The sequence below is a fragment of the Blennius ocellaris genome, assembly GCF_963422515.1.
Source record: "Blennius ocellaris genome assembly, chromosome: 6".
Classification (NCBI taxonomy): domain Eukaryota; kingdom Metazoa; phylum Chordata; class Actinopteri; order Blenniiformes; family Blenniidae; genus Blennius; species Blennius ocellaris.
Window position 1 is genome coordinate 15,930,555 of NC_137655.1, and position 19,923 is coordinate 15,950,477.

The 19,923-nt window shown below is 42.6% G+C and overlaps 1 protein-coding gene across 1 annotated transcript in view; it reads right to left on the reverse strand.

The window, feature by feature from the left end:
* Positions 1-1,710: 1,710 nt before the first annotated feature.
* The window catches only part of lrp2a (low density lipoprotein receptor-related protein 2a), a gene marked incomplete at both ends in the record, with an annotated part of 43,895 nt that continues 25,682 nt past the window's right edge, over positions 1,711-19,923 (reverse strand). The window contains 38 exons of the mRNA XM_080497718.1: positions 1,711-1,881; positions 1,973-2,044; positions 2,126-2,242; positions 2,749-2,856; positions 3,026-3,146; positions 3,232-3,349; positions 3,790-3,857; positions 4,024-4,114; positions 4,302-4,421; positions 5,201-5,380; positions 5,840-6,063; positions 6,178-6,306; positions 6,396-6,561; positions 6,663-6,806; positions 6,900-7,031; positions 7,131-7,262; positions 7,691-7,819; positions 7,973-8,095; positions 8,219-8,356; positions 8,508-8,624; positions 9,037-9,153; positions 10,198-10,317; positions 12,360-12,488; positions 12,618-12,863; positions 12,953-13,149; positions 13,845-14,022; positions 14,106-14,329; positions 14,419-14,589; positions 14,875-15,541; positions 16,283-16,578; positions 16,671-16,872; positions 17,506-17,637; positions 18,232-18,351; positions 18,720-18,845; positions 18,942-19,184; positions 19,289-19,324; positions 19,431-19,457; positions 19,669-19,869. Coding sequence (XP_080353844.1) covers positions 1,711-1,881; positions 1,973-2,044; positions 2,126-2,242; positions 2,749-2,856; positions 3,026-3,146; positions 3,232-3,349; positions 3,790-3,857; positions 4,024-4,114; positions 4,302-4,421; positions 5,201-5,380; positions 5,840-6,063; positions 6,178-6,306; positions 6,396-6,561; positions 6,663-6,806; positions 6,900-7,031; positions 7,131-7,262; positions 7,691-7,819; positions 7,973-8,095; positions 8,219-8,356; positions 8,508-8,624; positions 9,037-9,153; positions 10,198-10,317; positions 12,360-12,488; positions 12,618-12,863; positions 12,953-13,149; positions 13,845-14,022; positions 14,106-14,329; positions 14,419-14,589; positions 14,875-15,541; positions 16,283-16,578; positions 16,671-16,872; positions 17,506-17,637; positions 18,232-18,351; positions 18,720-18,845; positions 18,942-19,184; positions 19,289-19,324; positions 19,431-19,457; positions 19,669-19,869 — 6,032 coding nt within the window. The remainder of the gene's footprint in view (positions 1,882-1,972; positions 2,045-2,125; positions 2,243-2,748; positions 2,857-3,025; positions 3,147-3,231; positions 3,350-3,789; positions 3,858-4,023; positions 4,115-4,301; positions 4,422-5,200; positions 5,381-5,839; positions 6,064-6,177; positions 6,307-6,395; positions 6,562-6,662; positions 6,807-6,899; positions 7,032-7,130; positions 7,263-7,690; positions 7,820-7,972; positions 8,096-8,218; positions 8,357-8,507; positions 8,625-9,036; positions 9,154-10,197; positions 10,318-12,359; positions 12,489-12,617; positions 12,864-12,952; positions 13,150-13,844; positions 14,023-14,105; positions 14,330-14,418; positions 14,590-14,874; positions 15,542-16,282; positions 16,579-16,670; positions 16,873-17,505; positions 17,638-18,231; positions 18,352-18,719; positions 18,846-18,941; positions 19,185-19,288; positions 19,325-19,430; positions 19,458-19,668; positions 19,870-19,923) is intronic.

Genomic DNA, 19,923 nt, shown 5'->3' on the forward strand with positions numbered 1-19,923 from the left:
ACATTGCATGTAAGTGTAAATGTGAATATGTCTGTCTATCTGTCTCTCTCTCTCTCATCCTTAAAGTTTCATCAACTACAGACATATTCATGGATGTGCTTAGAAATCTGGCTTTGACTGTCAGGATGTACGTCTCCGTAAGCAGTGAGGGGTATGTCCGACTGGAATGTAGAAAGAAAAGTGATGTTTAAGCACATCTGAGCTGCTCCTTACTACAGCAGCACACATCTACATCAGGCAAGCCTTGCTTTAAATTGTTCCAAAACAAAGAGTGGAGACAGTCTTATATGTACCAACTGTAAGTGAATTTGAAGTTGAAAAGCGGTGACAGAGATCACACTTTCACCCCAAAGCAAGAATAATCCCAATTTGATTTCTGGTTTGATTTCCTTTTGCATGTTCTCCCTGACTGCGACTTCTCAAAGACCATTCTTTATTTTTTTGTTTTTTTGTCCAATGTCACCTGGGCTATGCACTCCACTTCCCTGTAAACCTAAATCAGAGAAAATGTGATCATGGATGTATATTGTCACAGCTGACATGGGGAATCTGTTGACCTGCCTCTTTCAAGAGTTTAAAGCCTCTTAAAAGATCAACACTTCAGCCGCTGTGCGTCAAGGTGCAGCTCACCTAAAACCAGCAGGAAGGAGAGAAGACATATCTTTATTGTTCTCTCTCACAGTCACGAGAGTATACAAGAGGTCAAGGTATACAAGGTGTTTATCTCTTAATTAAGAATTTAAAAAAAAATCAAACAAGAGTCTTTTACAAAATAGGAAATGTATTCATTCAGGTCTCTGCAGTGGCAATTTATTCTATATGGGCTTGCTCTGAATAATCACAGATACAGTTTGTCCTCATTATGATACATAATAAATCAATCGGATTAATTTATTCACTTTGTTTATAAAATGTCTTGATCTGCATTCTCAGGCTGTGATTTGCTCTCGGAAATGACAGACGGTTCGTCCATGCAACACACCATGTTCAAGTACTGTTCAAATGATTTTGGCTATTTGTACCAATATCTAAACCCAAAGATCACGATAATTCAAAGTCAAATGAGTTTCATTAAGTACAATAAGTATGCTCTGCACACATTTTATAGCTTGTGCATTTGATTGTGTTGGATCACATGTGACTGAAAACGAAATACCATGAGTTAAAATCAGATCTCTCCCATCCTGCTTTTATTTGTCAGCCCTGAAATGAGGTATATAAACTTTAAAGATGAAGTAAATACATCTTCAGTTATGTTCAGTGGCACAAAAAAAAACCATACATCATTACCTCATATATGTCTGTGAAAGCTTTTGATCATATGAGTACTGTACATTCAGACTGCAGCTCATCTTTTATATTGTGTTATATTGTGTTTATGCAGAACTGTTAAGGATCTATTTCAGAAATATTTCTGACAAAATTTTACTGTTCAAATTTACAAATATACAACATATTTATTAACATTTCTATCAGCAGCTTCAGTGCAAAGATATACATATTGTACATCAGAGTAAAGAAAAAAAAAAAACAACAACACAAGAATTGGCATAAGAAATGTCAGAAGGCATCATCACAGAGGACTTCTTTCTTCACTCTATAGAAATGTCCTAAAACAATTTTGAGTTTTGTACACAGGCTGCATAAAAAAATAAATTCTGTGCAAAGTGTGTTTCTTTTTTTCCATTCCCATCTATGCGAGAGGGGACGTTATACGTCGCTGTCCTCTTTAACAAGGTTGGCCGTGTCTTTGAAGCTGTCCTCTGTGGGCGAGAAGGTGCTGGGACGATCCCGCTTCTGAGGTTTGGCAGCGGGAGCGAACGGAGAGGGCTCAGGCGCAGAGGAGTCCTCACTGCTTCCTGCCGGCTTCTCATCCTTCATCTATCAAAAGAGTTTAGATGTTTGTTTGTTTGTCTGTTTTTAAAAGGACGCCTTAACTTTCTTTTTTTGTGGCTGCTTTTTCCAAATGTACCTCTGAGTATGAAGGGTTTTCAAAGGTGGCGCTCGGCTTTAGTTTCCGCTTGAATAAGCTCCACTTTGACTCCTGCAAACAAACACAGTTGGCGCTGCATTGACATGAAACTGCTTTGTGTTATGCACTGTCAACTAATGTTGAGACATCCACCTGAACAGGCTTGGTGTCAGCAGAAGATGTGTTGACGATGCCTCCGCTGGGATCTCCACGGTACACCGGGTTCACAAAGTTGTTCTCCAACTGCTCGCCACTCACATTCACCGTTACCTGGTTAAAACAACGAACCTTTAAACTGTCACATGAATCAAAAGTGTAGCCTCAGCCAAAAGTGTCAGTTTGAAGGGTCACAAACATTTTCAAGAACTTCTCAGAAGGTTCATTCACAACTGTAAATATATACTGCAAATGTTCGGCAACAAAAAACTTAACTATTTCTTTTGCGGTACTTTTGGGCTATTGTCTCTCATGATATGTGTTTGTCTGCACTATGTCTATTATTAACATTATTAATTCAAACATTAAAATTTAAATCATCATTATTGTCTTATTAAACCTTATTATAATATTTAATCCTGTCTTTAAAAGGAGCTTAGTCTGCAGTTATTTCATCCTACTTTTTCATAAGTTGAGAAAATGTTGGAGGATGACTCCTTGGGGGGGGGGGGGGGGGGTCCTCAACCTTTCAATCTGGTTATCAGGGGGGTCTCCAGGTCAAAGGTTTAGGAGCCACCGTGCTAAAGCATTCATTCATTCATTCATTCATTCATGGGTACCTGCGTGGCATGAATGACAGCAGGATCACCCGACACTGGCGCAGTGGCATAGAGCGGGTTTTCAAAGGTAATTGGCTGTCTACCAGCTTCCATGGCGAAGTTATCATCCTGTGGTGAAATTATATAAGTGAGATTACTTTTAACATCAATCAAGTTTCACAAGGATGTCACATGGTGTTGGAAATCATTATGATGGAAGCTTGTTTGCAGAAGAGTCAGACAAAATCGCTGACATCACACTTAAAATGACGCGGGAAGATGATTAACTCGAACTCACCATCTGCATGGCCGTGTCAATGAAAGACACTCCGATGTGTGACGGTCCAAGGTCAACATTATCGCCAGAGCGAAACGTCACCCCGTTCCCCGTGTCAGCAGATTTCCCCAGGCTGCTGAGGCTGCACAAAAACAACATGCTATAAGGTTTAATCTGAAGATTCAGGTTTGAGCGTCAGTCACACTCTGCATGGAAGTACCAGTTACCTGGGTAGTTTGGGCATGGAGGGGATGAAAGATCCTGTTCGTTTGTAGTTGAGGAAAACCCCGACTGCCAATGCTCCCGTGATGAGGATGATGATAACAGCCAGCAGAACAGCCACAGCTACACAAACAGTGATCAACTCTGAGGTCGTGGGACATTTCCAGTGAAGCACAGATCATTAACACCTCTTCTTTCTATTTTGCTGATCCAGTCCATTACTGGTGATGACATTTACCAAACAAACATATTTACCACAGTTAAACTTTTACCGGTTACAAGTTATTTATTAAAGAATCACAAGGTTTCCACCCTTCCATATCCGCTGAATCAGACAGTTTCGCCATTCATTTTCTTGGCTGGAGCAATCTTTAAGTAGATAAATGAGAAGCATGGCCTCCTTCTGCTGAGGAAATACCAGAAGCTCATGGGTGTAAAGTATAAGACAGTTCCAATTTGCCAGGCACTATAGCTATGAAGGACTCCCACAGGTTGTGGGAGTCACTATGAGTATGCATGTAGAGTATGAGGAAATAGCAATGAAAATTATCGAATCAATATACCTGTTCCTGCTGGCGCTCCTCTGGACTTCCCCATCTCACAGTAGCTCCCCACATATCCATATGGACATCTGCACAGTTGTGATAAAGGACAAGAAAAACAACTCTGTAATTTAAGGAAAACTTGAACTCATACAAGTGTATTTGAAAGGCGTGAATACCTAACATATCAGACAGTACACACAGAGTGATAAAGAATATTTAATGGCTACGAATGGTGCCTGAAGCTACACTCACTTGCATTTTGGCAGACCCCCTTCATCAGTGTAGCAGGTTCCACCATTCATGCATCTACATGCAAGAGGCATTGCAACCGGAGCCTCAATGGCTGCAGGAGCAAAAGCCAGGCACACACAGAATCAGCAACAATAAAACAATTGAACACCACCTTCTCACAAAACCACACAGGAACAGCCAGGTACACATGAGGGAACGGATTCATGAAAGGCAAAATGGGAGACCACATGACAAGAAACACAAGGGTGTGAGCAGTGCACACTGTTGTTCCTGTTCACCTGCATCGCATTCATTAGAGTCAAACTGGACCAGAGAGGAGCCTTGCGGGCAGGCACAGGTGTATCCGCCCGGCCGTAGAAGACACAGATGACTGCATACATTCTTACAAGGGTTGGGCACTGAGAAGGAACAAAAGGTTTATTTAGTTCATGTTGTTGTGTTAAGATGCAGATATCTGGCACAGATAATGACTCGTAATCAGATCAGCACGGTTCAGTTCCAGCTGAACATACCGCAAACACAAGTACTACACAGAGGTGTAGGGACAGGCACTCTCACCCAATAGCAATAAGGTCAACTGTTCAGGTCTGGGTTGGTCCTGAGAAATTGCCTATTCTCTCTGTGCATTGTTTTCCCCCTGTATTCTGGTGGTTTCATGCCATAGTCCAAAAACAAGCATTTAAAGCTAATTTGTAACTGTAAACTGCCTACAATTGTTAAAAATCAATATGTCTCTGTTTCTCTGTATTTGTTCTTCATTCGACCTGCTCCAGCACCAAATGACCCAAACAAAATACCAGGCATAATGTTAATTCAAAGCTTCCAAAGGCCCAATTTAATGTGTAATATTTTACAAATTCAAACCCCAACCTCTTCACTGCTCTAACCTCTAAGGCACCACTGACCTTTTTCACAAGAAACAAATATTCATCGAGTTTTTTTTTATCAACTTGGAATAATACATCCATAGATGTGCAGAGGAGCCTCTACCTGGCAGATTGTGAAGAAAAACACATATATGTGTTTGTAAATCCTTTCCGTATATTTTACAAATGTCACAGCCACCACTTGAAGTATCTTTAAAACATAAGAAGCATTCCAAGTGGTTGCAGTTTCCACATTACCACTAGATGTCACTAAATATTACACAGCTTTATGGAGGCTCCAGAGTTCTGACCTGACTGGTTGTGCCGGTGCTCCTGGTAAATACGGACTTGGGTCAGCCAGGGATTGATGGTGAGAACTTTGACTTTGTGTCCTTGCCCAAACTTGTTTGTCCTCCACACCTCGCCCTTCTCTTTCGATGTCCAGTAGACATGCCCTTCAAAGATATCCAGGCTGTATGGGTGTCCAATGTCTGGAACAGAGTTAAAATATTACAACCAGCGCACTCAGTTTAGTCTTGAAAGTAATTTAGATTTTCTTTTTAAGTAGATCCCATTTCTATGAATGACACAAATAGAAGCTGAGGCAACAATTTCCTGCCCTATTGTGCATCTGAGTGTGATTTGAAAAAGTAACATTGGTGAAAGAGTGTAAACAAGTTAACTTGTATTAAGGGCTGCACAAAACCATGCAGACACAGATTTACAATTATGAGCTACATCTTGCCATTCTTACACACCTCTGTGGCAGAAATCACACACAGAGAGGCTAAAGTTTGTCTGAGCATAGCTAAATGCTGCATAGAGAGTTTTTTTTTTTTCAGACACTGTTGTAGAATGCCTCTGTGAAATGGGCTTGTGCCTGCCTATAAATATCTTATCCTATCTGCTCGTACATCAGCAGACGAGCTAACTAATTTGAATGTGTTCACCTCCTGATATGACAATCTTCCTGTCTGTGCCGTCCGGCTTCATGGACTCAATGATGTTTTCTTTGGAGTCACACCAGTAGACCCTGTTTCCATTCAGATAGTCCACAGTTAGACCAGTAGGCCAGCCCAGGTCTTCCTCTTTGACCAGCACCTCTCTGTGCTGACCGTCCATCCATGCTGATTCTATTCTGGGTTTCCGGCCCCAGTCCGTCCAGTACATCATCCTGCAGCAGAAACAATCACAGATAAAGTATTGTCCTGAGTGGAGACGGTTGCACACAATGTATCTGAAGCAATGTTGCAACCAATGTGTCTCTTTTCAAATGAAGTCCTCATACCCCAGTGATGGATTCACTACAATAGCCGCAGGCTGGTCGAGGTCAGTGTGAATCAACCACTTTCTGTATCGTCCATCCAGTTTTGCCACTTCGATTCTATTGGTTCCTGAATCTGTCCAGTAAATGTGCCTGTAATAGTAAAACCACAAAGGAAATGTGGACCGAACTGAGAGAGAACACTGCATTACAGAAGTAAAGCTTTCACCCAGCTAAGTTACCTGCCAACCCAATCCACGGCAATACCATCAGGATTGGCGATGTAGCGTACATTCAGGTCCACTTCTTTTACCGGGTTGTTGCCATAATCGTTGAATGTGGTCATATAGGCACGCTTGATGGCGCCAAACTCTGACCCCCGGCCCAAAACTGTCCAGTAAACAATACCTAAAAGAAAACCATGGAGAACATTACCCAACTCCAAATGTATTGTTGATCTCATATTGACTGAGGCAGGCAACGTTGGGAGGATGAAGTGGCCGTCTTACTGAGGCCTTCGCCCTCTGGGTCCCACAGGTAGTCCAAGGCTTGAATATGCTCGCTGTTGTCCACGTAGTCGGAATACTGCTCAGAGGACAGGTTGAAACGTCGGATCCGTACATTGTCTGGCAAAAGTAGCACTGGTGGGTTTCCTATACAGAAATGGGAGGTTTTGAGTGTAAGTTAGAGAAAAAGGAACCTTTGGTGAAGGATTGTCTCTGGTGGAGTGAGTGCCAGCCTCTTACCTTGAGCAGCACACTCAGTCCCATGCGGCTCACCAAAAGAGACAAAACCCTCAGCGCAGAAACACTCATAGCTTCCCTTCGTGTTCTTACAATCCTGAGGACACGTCCCATAGACCTCGCACTCATTCACATCTGTCCTCAGAAGAATAAGAAATGGGGAGAAGCGATGTGAATTGAATGAACACCAAGAACACTTGGGTGTCAGACTGCAATCAGGATGTTTTTCTTTACCTTCACATGTGTGTCTTTCTGTTTCTTTAGGCTTGTAACCAGGTCTGCAGGAGCAGAGGAAGCCTCCCTCTGTTAGGTCGACACAGTTGTGTTCACATACATTGGCACTACAGCTGTGCCCACTGCCATGGTCTGAAATACATGGATTGTTAAAAAAAAATTTTTAATTACGAACTGAAATATATCAATATTGCTATGATGGAATGGAATAAATGTACAAAACATGATAATTCAACAATCTCCTAAAAGTGTGAATAAATGTGATATGTTTTTACAACTTAAATAACACTGAACCTAAGTTTCCAAGCTGTATTTACTGTTTTCTGGAACAATATTAGAAACCAATTAAGGTGAGATTGTTTTGCTTGGATAATCTAGGTTTTGCATACATGTTCAACCCCCTGGGGACAAATTCAGAATCTTAGTTTTGCTCATGAACACGTCCATGCATACATATGACAAGATAGGTGCTTGAACCTAAAACCTGGTTTATTTAAAAAATACTTCTTTCATTGATTATTGACTGTGTTTCTAATATGCAAATAATTCACGTTACTTACGGCAGCCAAGCTCATCTGACTGATCGCCACAGTCATCGTAATCATCACAGGCGTACTGCAGCGGGATGCACTGTCCATTACCACATTTGTACTCATCATCTGTACAAGGTCCATGTGTGGGGTTTTGACCTGTGTGTAAAGAAACAGATAAGCTCAAGAAAAGCGTGGACATAGCTCATGTGAAAAAAGAACCGTTAATCTTTGAATCTAAATAGATAAATAACAACTACAGCAGATTCTTAATATGAGTTGAGTAGCTTCCGTCACATAAATCCTTCTTACAGTTTTCCTGTCGCTCATCTGAGCCATCACCACAGTCGTCCACAGAGTTACAAAGCTCATGGCTGTAGATGCAGCGGTTGTTGTCGCAGCGGAAACGGAAAGGAGCTTCACACTGGATGTCCACTGGAGATTAACAGAATCAGCAACTCACAAATCAAACCCCAGTTACGTCACACCACAAAAACACATTTAACAAAGTGTGGTTCAAGTTGTCTGAACACAGCGTGTGTTTTTGCTGCTTCTTACAGCAGAGGTGAAGCTCCTCGTCTGAGCCGTCTCCACAGTCATTGTCTCCATCACATTTCCACTGAGGCTGAACGCAAACATGGTTCTTACATTCAAACAGAAAGGGGGGGCAGTACGTGCCGTTGGGAAAACGGGTTGCTGAAAGTAAAAAACATTCAATTAAACAATGTATGTCTATGAATCGAAGTTAAGTCCACTCACAAGCTATAAACTCCTAGACAAAAATAAAAACACAAACGTCATGTTACCGTAGAGAGCCAAAGAAAGCCATATGAAAAGAGACACTCACGACACAACGTTTCATCTGTGTAGTCCAGGCAATCCGCATTGCCATCGCATTTGAAACGCTCAGCAATGCAGTGTCCACTGCCACACTGGAAGTATCCAGGATGGCACGTCCGCAATTCTGCAACAATCAAACCACCATGAAATGTAAAAAAACTTTATTTTATCTGACACAGCATTACTTGACCTGGTTTCATCATTATGACAATCACCAAAACTTATCAAAAAGTAGATTAATAAGAAGACAAATCTCCAAATTTTTTCCTGCATTGCTGTATGGTGAATTTATGTTTTATTCTGTTTATAATAAATAATAACTCAATCATATAAAATATCCAGTGAAACTTGAGTCTCTACAACAGCATTCGTCTATCAGCAGCAGACTGAATATAGTCCTCTTGAATAAACGTCTGTTGGTGGTCCCGTCTGTCTATGCTTCAAAACTAGACATTTTATTGCTCTTTTGTTTAATGCAGCCCTCCGTTACCCACAAACAGCCAGATCCCGAGCCAAAACAAAGAGCCTCCACTTACCACAGTCCCTTTCATCCGAGTTGTCCTCACAGTCGTTGTCATGGTCACAGACCCAACGGTCGGGAATGCAGCGCAGATTATCACAACGAAACTCGCTCTCCGTGCATGCGCGTGGCGCTGAGAGGAGGCAGGGAGACAGAATTCAAACAAAGCAAATGCAAAACTTCATTTTTCTGTAACTAGGAAGGCTACTGATAATCAAAAGGTTGCCAAAAGCTCAGAAATGTCTTTTTTCTTCATCTGATCTACTCGGAGAAAATCTTAAAACTTGTAATAATAACATATAGTCTCATCTGCAACATTTTCTTCTGTATAAACCCATTAAAAACTAGAACAGGCACTCGGTAGAGCGCATACCTTCACCAACGTAATGTTAAGGTTAAATGATGTTCTGTTGGTTACTGGAACGCACTGTTAGAGCAAGTTGGCATGTGATTGGCTGAGACTAGAGAAGGGGGGTGGAGTTAGTATTTTTGGGATTTATTTGGAAAGAGTTAGCTGTTAACATCCCAAAATCGAATGGACTGGTCCTTGGATGATGACAAATCATCCCTGAAGATTTCATACAATTCTTGTGAATAGTTTTTGTGAAAAGTTGGTAAAATACATACATACAAACCAATAAATAAATACATGCAGACAAAGTCTGCAACCGTTGCCCGACAACAAGCTCATGAGTTTAGAGGAAACAAAGTTCACTGTCATCAGCAGCATAGCAACAGGTGAAGATGTATCACAATGAATTAACATCAACATTTCTGCTTTGAGAAGCTGCATTATCCTTATTAACTGGCATGTTCTCAGACATGTTTAAATTCTCCAGTTCAAGGGGTGACAGACTCCTTTACTCCCTTTTCCCGACAAACCGAGGACAGCCTGTTTCTCTCGCAGCTGATAACACTACCTCTCTCACCACTCCGCTGTCGGCAAAAGTGTTGAGCCTCTTACAAAACCTCCCCAGCTGTCTGATAAAATTATAGCATGACTATTCTTTGCCGTCAACACTGCTTTCTCATCTGGAGAATTCACAATGGTGCGGCTACATTAAAATCCCACAGTAAATCTATTCAAGGAGACACTTAAGAGAGTGTCAAAGCGGTGCTCCTGAAAACAGTGGAATGGATAATGTGTGTTTAATGTGAAACCGTGAACATCGCTTACTGCAGCTGCGCTCGTCTGAGTTGTCCCCACAGTCATCGTCTCCGTCACATCTCCATCGCAGTGGGATGCAGCGGTGGTTGTCACAGCGGAAATCTCCATTAGGATCACACGTCAGCTCATCTGGGAGCAAAAGATCAGACATGTTCAATCATTATGCGTAAATTAAAGCATTTTAAAGAGTTCACTTAATAGGCCTGAAAAACTTTTTTTTAATATATATATATATTTACAAGAACACCAGACTGATCATTGGACAATTTTAAAGGCAAACTTAATAGCAATGTTGCATGTGTGGAAACACCCCTACTCTGACAATTTTAGCGAGCCATTCATGCTTCTTTTAATAAGTCTATCAGTGAACATCGACCGATGAGCAGGGTTTCACTCTGGACAGGTTGCCTGACTATCACAAGGCAAACATAGATACAAAAATCACACTCACACATGTACTGAGTCACAAATCATACGATCAAACAAGTTTTTGGAACGTGGCTGAAATCAGCAAATGCAAAACCTATAAACTCCACACAGAAATGCCCAAAAGTGAGCCTGGGTTCTCAAAACTTGAATCCTTGGCCACGACATCACCTCGGCACTGCATCCACAAATATGCCAACCCAGTCCAACTTAAGGTAGCGGGGTCACTGGAGCCAAGGTAAGGTAGATATTAGACCGGTCACCAGTCCGTCACAGGCTGAAGACGATCACAGACACTCATATTCAGACCCATCAAATCAAAATCAAAGAACAGTTCCCAAGACTGTGAAGTGACAGTGCTCACGACTACACCACCTTGTCTACACACCTCGACTACACAACCAAATTATATTTTAAATTATACAACAAATGTTTCTAAATGTCAATTGGGACATTTCTTTTTGAAGCAAAAGGAAGATAGTTTGGTTTAATGTAAGTTTCTTTTGTTTTTTCAACTATTATTGAACAATACACCCCATGTACATGTTTTGTAGATCATTCTAGGAAATTTTACCATGACAGTTTGGTGAGATTTCTAATGGGTTTCTTTTATGTTAAATATGCAGTTATAAAAGAAGGTTATAAATGTTAGCACCACTAAAACACCTGGCAGTACAATTTCTGCATTCAGCTCTAACTGTTGTTGCTATTGAAATTGTTTTCACTATGTAATGTTTTATACAACTATCATCCAGGAATGACACAAGATGAGGTTATCCTGTGACTGAATTCATCAGTAACTGTGTGATATGATGGGGGATTTCATTGCATTCAAGTAATATTGAAAAAGTAATTTTAAAATAACAATAAAAAAATAAAAAAAACATCTTGTTTTTTTAATTAAACTGGAAAAAAGACATTGAAGGAGGACAGACGCATGCCAAAGACCGATGGGTGACCTCTTTCCATGCCAGTATATGTCTGCAGAGGATAAGGCTGCAGGAGATGAGAAGCACAGAGGGGAGAGGAGTGAAGCAGAGCTGGTCTGAGCCGTCTCTACCACACAGTGCTGGGGGTCAAAGATAGCGCGGTGTTAGTTAGTCCTGCCCTCCGAGACCTCCACCTGGCCCATCTGCTGCATTCTTACAGGAAGATTAGCACAGATCTTCCCTCCTTCACAGGCATGGCACTAATGGAGTGAGGGCCTCCGATAAGAGACGGGAGGGCCGCAGCAAGTGTGTTTGGATCGCAGAAAGTACAAAGAGATTTGTGTGAACCCTGCCCCCACGCAAGGACAGAGCAACAACACACACACACACACACACACACACACACACACACACACACACACACACACACACACACACACACACACACACACACATACACACATATATGTAGACTCATTCCAATGGGCAGCTCATAAATCTGAAGCGTTCTCAGGGAGAGGTAAACGTTGGGGGAGGGAACGCGGTTAGGCGCTCTCCATCAGCATCTCCCACTACCACACTGGGCAACGTTCCACAGGAGGCTGAGGCCTTGGCTAATAGCCCTTCACTCACTTCATGTGGTGTTTCCATCCTGTGATTTAGACATTTTCCAGGAGTAGAAAAAGGCCACATTCAAATGCCTTGACAAGAGATCCGACAGCATGAAAACACTATCAATAGAACAACATTCAAATTGCTGCCACTGTGAGACAGGATCAAGATTTAAGTCAGAAAAAATGGATGACAAAGACTCACCACAGCCCTGTTCATCGCTGTTGTCTCTGCAATCATTGTGGCCATTGCAAACCGACCACAAAGGCACACAGCGATAGTTTGCCTTGCAGCTGAATTCTGTGTGGTTGTCACATCGATATTCTGGCCCCACTGTGGGTTAGAGAACAGGATTGTCCTGAAGTATCCTACTGTGCTCACAATCATCTTGATGTATTTGATTGAGTCAGTATAAATAAGCACCAAAAACAAACAAACAAAAAAAAAATGGCTACCACTTACTGCATTCCTCCAAAGGTTCATCAGAGTTGTCGCCGCAGTCGTCATCAACATCACATTTCCAACTTTGCGGTATACACCGTCCATTGCGGCATTTGAACTGTCCGGGCCGGCAGGTCCTAGAGGAGCAGTGGGCGGGGTCTTCATCTGACTGATCACCACAGTCATCCTCACTGTCACATTGCCAGGACTCAGGGATGCATCTCTTATTGGCACACTGCCACTGGTGGGCTTCGCACTGGTGTGTAGCTACAAAGAAAACAAGCACAATGAGATTTGAATTAGCCAAACGTCCTATAGGGAGATCCAAAGACTACTAAATGAAGAATTAAACGCACCACAGAGCACAGCGTCTTCATCAGAGCCATCATGACAGTCCTGGTTGCTGTTACAGAGGAAATGCGGACTGGTACAGTTTCCATCATTGCACTGAAACTGGCCGAGCCGGCAGTGTCGAGCCGGACAGGTAGAAGGCTCATCTGATCCGTCTCTGCAGTCGCTCTGACCATCACATTTCCACCAGATAGGAATACAACTATGAAAGCAGAAGGAGGGCAAGTTTTACATCATGTAATACATATATGTTTGTAATACTATAGTCTGAATGAGTTAAACAAATACTTCACACATCTTCAATTCAAATCTACTACATCATCATTCATTAAGTGGATTTCAGTCCTTGATCATCAACAGGCTTGTAAACAACAGACTGATGTGTCAGTGATTAGTCAGTGGCCCTCCAGGACTGAAATAAAGGCACCCTTTTTTCACAACTCCAACTGGTTAGAAAAATATCATCCATCAACCCATCCATTCATCTTAAATTCTGCTTATCTGATTTAAGATCACAGTGTGCTGGAGCAAATCCCAATGTTCCCTGACTGCTGCACAGATTGACAGACAACCTAGATTGTACCATTTGTTTCTGTTTGTTTTTAAAAGAGGCACTGAAAAATCACTGGAAAAATACAACAAATAAATGTCCAAATCTCATCTCATCTCATCTCATCAATTTCACTGCAAACTAAATGTAAACATAATGGAAATAGGAAAAGGACAACTCAGAAATACTACTACTGCATCATGACCACGTACCAAAACTATCTGGTATGGGATGACAAGCAGTAGTCCCGCAAGCGGTGACATATCTCTTCATACATCGCATACAGATGATTCAATTTCTGCACATCAACTAAATAAATCACAATGCAAAGAAAAATCTTGACGAACCGTTCGTTGTTAGCACATCTGTACTGGGTGCTGGTGCACATGGGAAGGCATCGGGTCACACCTCCTATCTGAACGGTCAGGAAATGGTCGGGGCATTCACAGGTGTGCTCTCGCCCACCGTGACGGATCAAGCACAGGTGAGAGCAGCCTCCATTGTTCACCGCACAGGGGTTGTTTACTGTCGGAGGAAGTGCCACCGGAGGTCAAACGACATCAGCTGACCACAGCGGGTCAAATACAGGCCAGGCATTGTTTACTCACTGATAGGCTGTCTGTAAGGATGGCACACGTGGATGTCAAATGGTCTGTGCGTGGTGTTAACCAGGGTTTGATGATCAGATCCGTCATATTTGTTGCCTTTCTCCACAGTACGAGTGTTCCAGTCTGTCCAATACACGCTGTCCCCAAAAATAGTGAGCGCAAACGGGTGGGGCAAGTTCCCATCAAACACTGTGTGTCTGTGTTGACCATCCAAATCAGAATATCTGACAGAAGAAACAGATGAGAAACAATTACAAATCTACAAATATTCTATTGTCGTTTAACTGGTGGGGACACTTCCAGGTGTACTTACTCAATATAATTAAGGTGAGCATCGGACCAATACAACTTGTCGTTGGTGTAGTCAATGGTGATACCATTTGGCCACTCGATCTTTGTGGTGATGACGGCGGTTTTGTTGGTTCCATCCATCCCAACACGACCTATAAAGGCTTTGTCTCCCCAGTCAGTCCAGTAAACAAATCTAAAAGGGAGCAACATTTTTTTATTCAAATTTTATATATTTTAGAAACTGGTGAAATTGAATAATGAATTTGAATGAATTGTATTAAAATGATCACATTAGAATTAGGACAAAATTAAAAAACAACTAAATACTGCCCTGAAATGCCCTTTATAATATATACAGTATATATGTACACTGTTACAACTGATTGCAATAAGACACAGGTGATAAATAATAGAAATCCAATGTGAGTGACATTGATAATATATTAATCAGACTTTTTTGTGGGACAAAATTCCTCACCCATATTTGGGATGCAACACAATTCCTCTGGGGTTTTCGAAGCAGTATGTGTTGTTGGCATCCACGCAGTGTTCAGCCAGCTTCTTGACAAAGCGCCCATCAAGTTCAGAAACTTTGAGACAATCCGAGAAGCTGTCCACCCAGTAGAGTTTCCTGGCTATCCAGTCCACTGCCAGGCCCTCCCCATGCAGGACTCCATTGACTACCACCTCCCTGTTACTGCCGTTAAAGGACATCCTCTCAATCACCCGGCGACTCACATCGACCCAATAGAGACGCTTGTCGACGCGATCAAAGTCCAGAGCCACCACACTGGTGAGACCCTGCAGAATGAGTGAGTACGCCTGTCCGTCCGTTGACAGGTTCCTCAGGTAATAGCGGTTGCTGAAGATGAGGTAGGGCGAGATGTTGCTGTTCTGACGGCAGCTGCGACCATCTGGCTCCCGGAGGAATCCTGGAGCACACTTGCACATGTAGGAGCCCAAAGTGTTTTCACAGACCTGACTGCACACGCTGGGTGTCTCCGTACATTCGTTGACATCATCGCATGATTTGCTGTCAGACATGAGGCGGTAGCCGGGCCGACAGGTGCAGATGAAGCTCGTAGGTGTGTCGGTGCAGTTGTGATCACAGTGGTGAATGGATGGGTCAGTACATTCATTAATACCTGTAAACACAGAGCAAAATCAGACAGAAGGAGAGGTGATTTTTTGTTTTTACTTATATAAACTCGTAAAAAATTCAAACAAAAAAAAAAAGTTATTTGATTTTTGGTCTTGTCAGCATTTGTGTTTAAATAAAAAGTAGTCAAGGTGAAATCAATAAATATCTCATCAATAAACCAAATTTCAATGTAACTTTTTCACTGCATTCAGTAACTTCTGCTATTTTACTATCAATAAATGTCATCATAATCTACTTTAAGACCTTCAATAAAACTCTGGGTTGTTCTCTTTTTAAAATTGACAGCCGCAAAAAAGATTAAATTTGATTAAACTAAAGAATCCACTGATCACATCATTAAAGCATGCATTGTTCAAAAGCGATCCTTTATGTAAAATAAGACATCACATATGTAATGAAAACAAAGACAATCTTTAAAATAAGCTCTAATACAAAACCCAAGATGTAAACGGTGAGACAATTACAGGCTGTGAATAGATGCTGTGGTATCTAATGCCTACAATTTAAGATTGTAACTACAATTGGCAATGATGTCTTTAAATGTGATACACTTTGTATCAGACTGCTGCTTGTTGCACATGTGGGGTGAGAGTGGAAGTTGACTTTGCCACTGATTGCATTACATGCTGGATACTCAAGAGAAAGCAAACATAACCCTGAAAACATTTTAGAAGAACACACTGCCTACATAAATCTGAAGTACTGTCAGAAGTTTGTTACTCACCACATCCTTTCTCATCGCTGCTGTCAGAGCAGTCGTCATTCCTATCGCACACCTCCCTCTGGGGAATGCAGTGTCCATTGTCACATCTGAACTCACCCGGAGGGCATGTGGGTGCCGGAGTGTGACACATGTGCTCCAGTTCATCAGACTCATCCCCACAGTCATTGTCACCATCGCACACAAAATCATGGGACACACAGCGGCCGTTCCCGCAGGTGAACTGATGTTGCGGACAAGGCTGGTAGACGCAGCCCTGCTCATCGCTGCTGTCTCCGCAGTCGTTACGTCGGTCACATCTGATTTTGGAAGAACGCCAGAAATTGACAAAAGATTCCAGAACAGACTCACTTGCACACATTCCTGAAGACAGAGGCTGTATTTCTCTAACCTGTAGGAACTGCGTATGCATAGGCCATTACTGCAAGTGAACTCATTGACACCACAAGATCTGCGTGTGCAATTTTGCCGTTCGTCCAGAGCGTCGCCACAGTCTGCGTCCCCGTCACACACCCAGTCACGAGGAATACACTTCCGCTGGGGCGGCTGGTTGTTCACGCACGTGAACTCTGCACTGGAACATGTGCGATTGGCTGAAATAAAAAAAAAAAAATACAAACACATGGATTTTTCAACGGTGATGACCCAAAGTCAACCTACATATTTTGTGGATTCCAAACATTCCAAACTGTATTTCAAAACATGCAGCCGTGACTACGAATTCTTTATCTGTCTAATGTGGTTGATTCGCATTGTTTGAAGTGAGCCTCCTACAGAGGCTCAGGCAGTGCTGCACTCTTTTGCTTCAGGCTTCTAATTTTTGAAGCTCACATTGGTAAAATATAAGAATCTTGATCCACCCTGAGCCAGGAAACCAGAGTAAAGAGACCTGCAGAAAGTAACGAGTGAGGCAGGAGAAATTAGGAATGTCAGCTTCTTGGACCTGAGACCTTCTACAAGAGACTAAGACGCTGAAGACAGGCAGCAAAAAGTCTCTTAAAATACTTCTCATTGGTGGTGTGCCTAAATCAGTTGGCACCCTGAATAACAACAAAACAAGGAGAGCAGGAGGGGGCAAAGCTCAGGAGTAAAGGGGAGCGAGAACGTGTCTTCAAGTGGGGGTGGAGTGGGGGAGGAAGAGGCAAGGGGAAGCAGGATGATGTTGCGAAGAGACAAACAGAAATGTCCAATGGTAACGAGAAAAAGGGTAAAAGATCAATGCATACCACAGTTGTGTCTTTGGTCTTCATCACTCATGTCACCACAATCATTGTCGCCGTCACAGATCCAGGATGAAGCAATGCACCTGCCGTCGTCACAGCGAAACTGATCCGGGTTGCAGGTTCTGATCAATGTGGCTACAGAGACAAACCAGACCAAACAAGACTGTACAAAGTGGAGATAATACAACAGTACAAAACAGCACAGCGACTGGACACTGTACACGTTTATGCCCAATGGCGGTAATTGATGTCATAACAATGTTATGTATTGCTGTAATTGCCAATTACCTCCGGTTCCTCCCCCCACTGCTTTTCACTTAATAAGGACGCCACAATACAACAGTACCAATGCTTTTAAAATAGTCATGGCAACTCCACATTCCCATGCATGGTGAGTTATTTAAACAAAAGCCAAAGTGAGGCTCTGTAACCCCTGGTGGACAAAGGGAGGGGGAGGTGCTATTTGTCGGAGGACATTGAGGGGCGTCACCGCAGAGGAATGTGGCACACAATAGGAGGCCTGACTGACCACATCGTCAACAAAGAAATACACCACTGACTCACACTCTCCGCTACATCACTCACAGAACTCTCTCACACAGATGCAAGGCTGGCAGACAGACACTGACCCACAATGACAGTGCAGCTGATAACGGGGTGGGGGCGGACGCACAAAACTCAGAAGTCTTTTTTTTGGGGGGGGGGGGGGGGGGGGGGGGTTGCACTCACTGCAGGAGAGGGGTTCATCAGAGCCATCAGTGCAGTCAGCCCCGCCATCACAGTACCAGTGGGAAGGGATGCAGCGACCACTGGAGCATCGGAACTCAGTCTGTGAACATGTGGATGCAGCTACGTAGAAGCAGGAGAAAGAAATGGAATCAGTTGGATCCTCTGGTTCTATTCATTGAGCAGATTTAGGATCCCTTATTTGAAATATACTTAATGTAGTTTTGTTACAAATGCTTTGCTGACTGAAACACATAACATCAAACACCGAGGTATGTAGCCACAACTGATGCAAGGAACTTACTTACATGCATTGCTTACATTTCTTCATATGAAGATATGAAAAAAATATTTGATCCCCCCCACAGTGACAATAATTACTAACTAAATAAGTTTTTATTTGAAAGAACACACTAAAGCTGATGGTGCAAAATGCCTCTACAGACTTGAACTGAAGCTGTACAATTAGAGACTTAAAAAGGTATACTCACCACAGTGTGTTGGACTCTCATCACTCATGTCCCCGCAGTCGTTGTCACCATCGCACAAGTATGAACGTGGGATACAAATGTTGGTCGACTGACACTTGGTGTGTTCTGGCTGGCAGGTCCTCTCCGCTAAAGTCATCAAAAATCAAAGCGCTTTTACTACAAGTCATCACCACTGTGACGAATAAGTGTCTTTCTTTCATTTCCCCTCATGGTGATACTCACGGCAGTTCTGTTCGTCAGAGGTGCCGTTGTCGTAGCAGTTGTTGATGCCGTTGCAAACATACTCTTTGGCAATACAGCGTCCGTTGTTGCAGGTGAACTCTGTGTTGGGGTCACAAGGTCTGAAGAGACAGCCCACTTCATCACTGTTGTCTCCGCAGTCGTCGTAGTGGTCACAGCGGTAGTGGTAGGGCACACATCGTCCATTACCACAAGTAAACACTGTGGGCTCACAGGTGTGGAAGGCTGCCAATTGATAGAAGAAGATTTCAGAGATTGAGACGAAATGCATTCAAATGAAGAGAAGAGCGTGTGTGATTACTAAAGCAGTGGATGCTATTTTGTTTTACCTGACAAGGCAATAAAGGATGACAGCAACTGTGGTACTGCATGCAAAGACAAGCACATTGATTCACGTGTTAGGGTTGATTTGAGTGATTGGTTAGAGAGGAGACTGCCATGAATTGAATCACAAAGGGAAAGAATACACACCAGCATAGCTGAAGATTGGTTTATGTCCTATAAAAGAAATTTGTTCATGCAAAGCAGAAAACATTGTGTGTTAGTAATAGTGAAGGATAGAGCCCTGCAGAAACAAGCGAAAAGATGTCTCATTCATTCAGGTAAGATGAATGAAAGATCAATGAGGATCACTTTGACAGGGAACATTTTGGTAAGACAGGACATTAAGACGCAAATAAAAATTCAAGCCTCCTTAATAACAGCCTACCACAAACTCTCTCCAACTCATCGCTGCCATCTCCACAGTCGTTGTCATTGTCACATTTCCACTGGGATCGAATGCAGCGGCCGTTCATGCAGGTGAATTGGCCCGGCTGGCAGCGAGTTCCATTATCAGGGATACAGTGCTTGTTGTCTGCCAGGTACCAGCGACCCTCTGATGGACACTGACACTCTGCCCCATTTGGCCCTAACAAGGAAAAAGAATAATGCAAGAAGTTTAACTAATTTCTTTGAATCACAA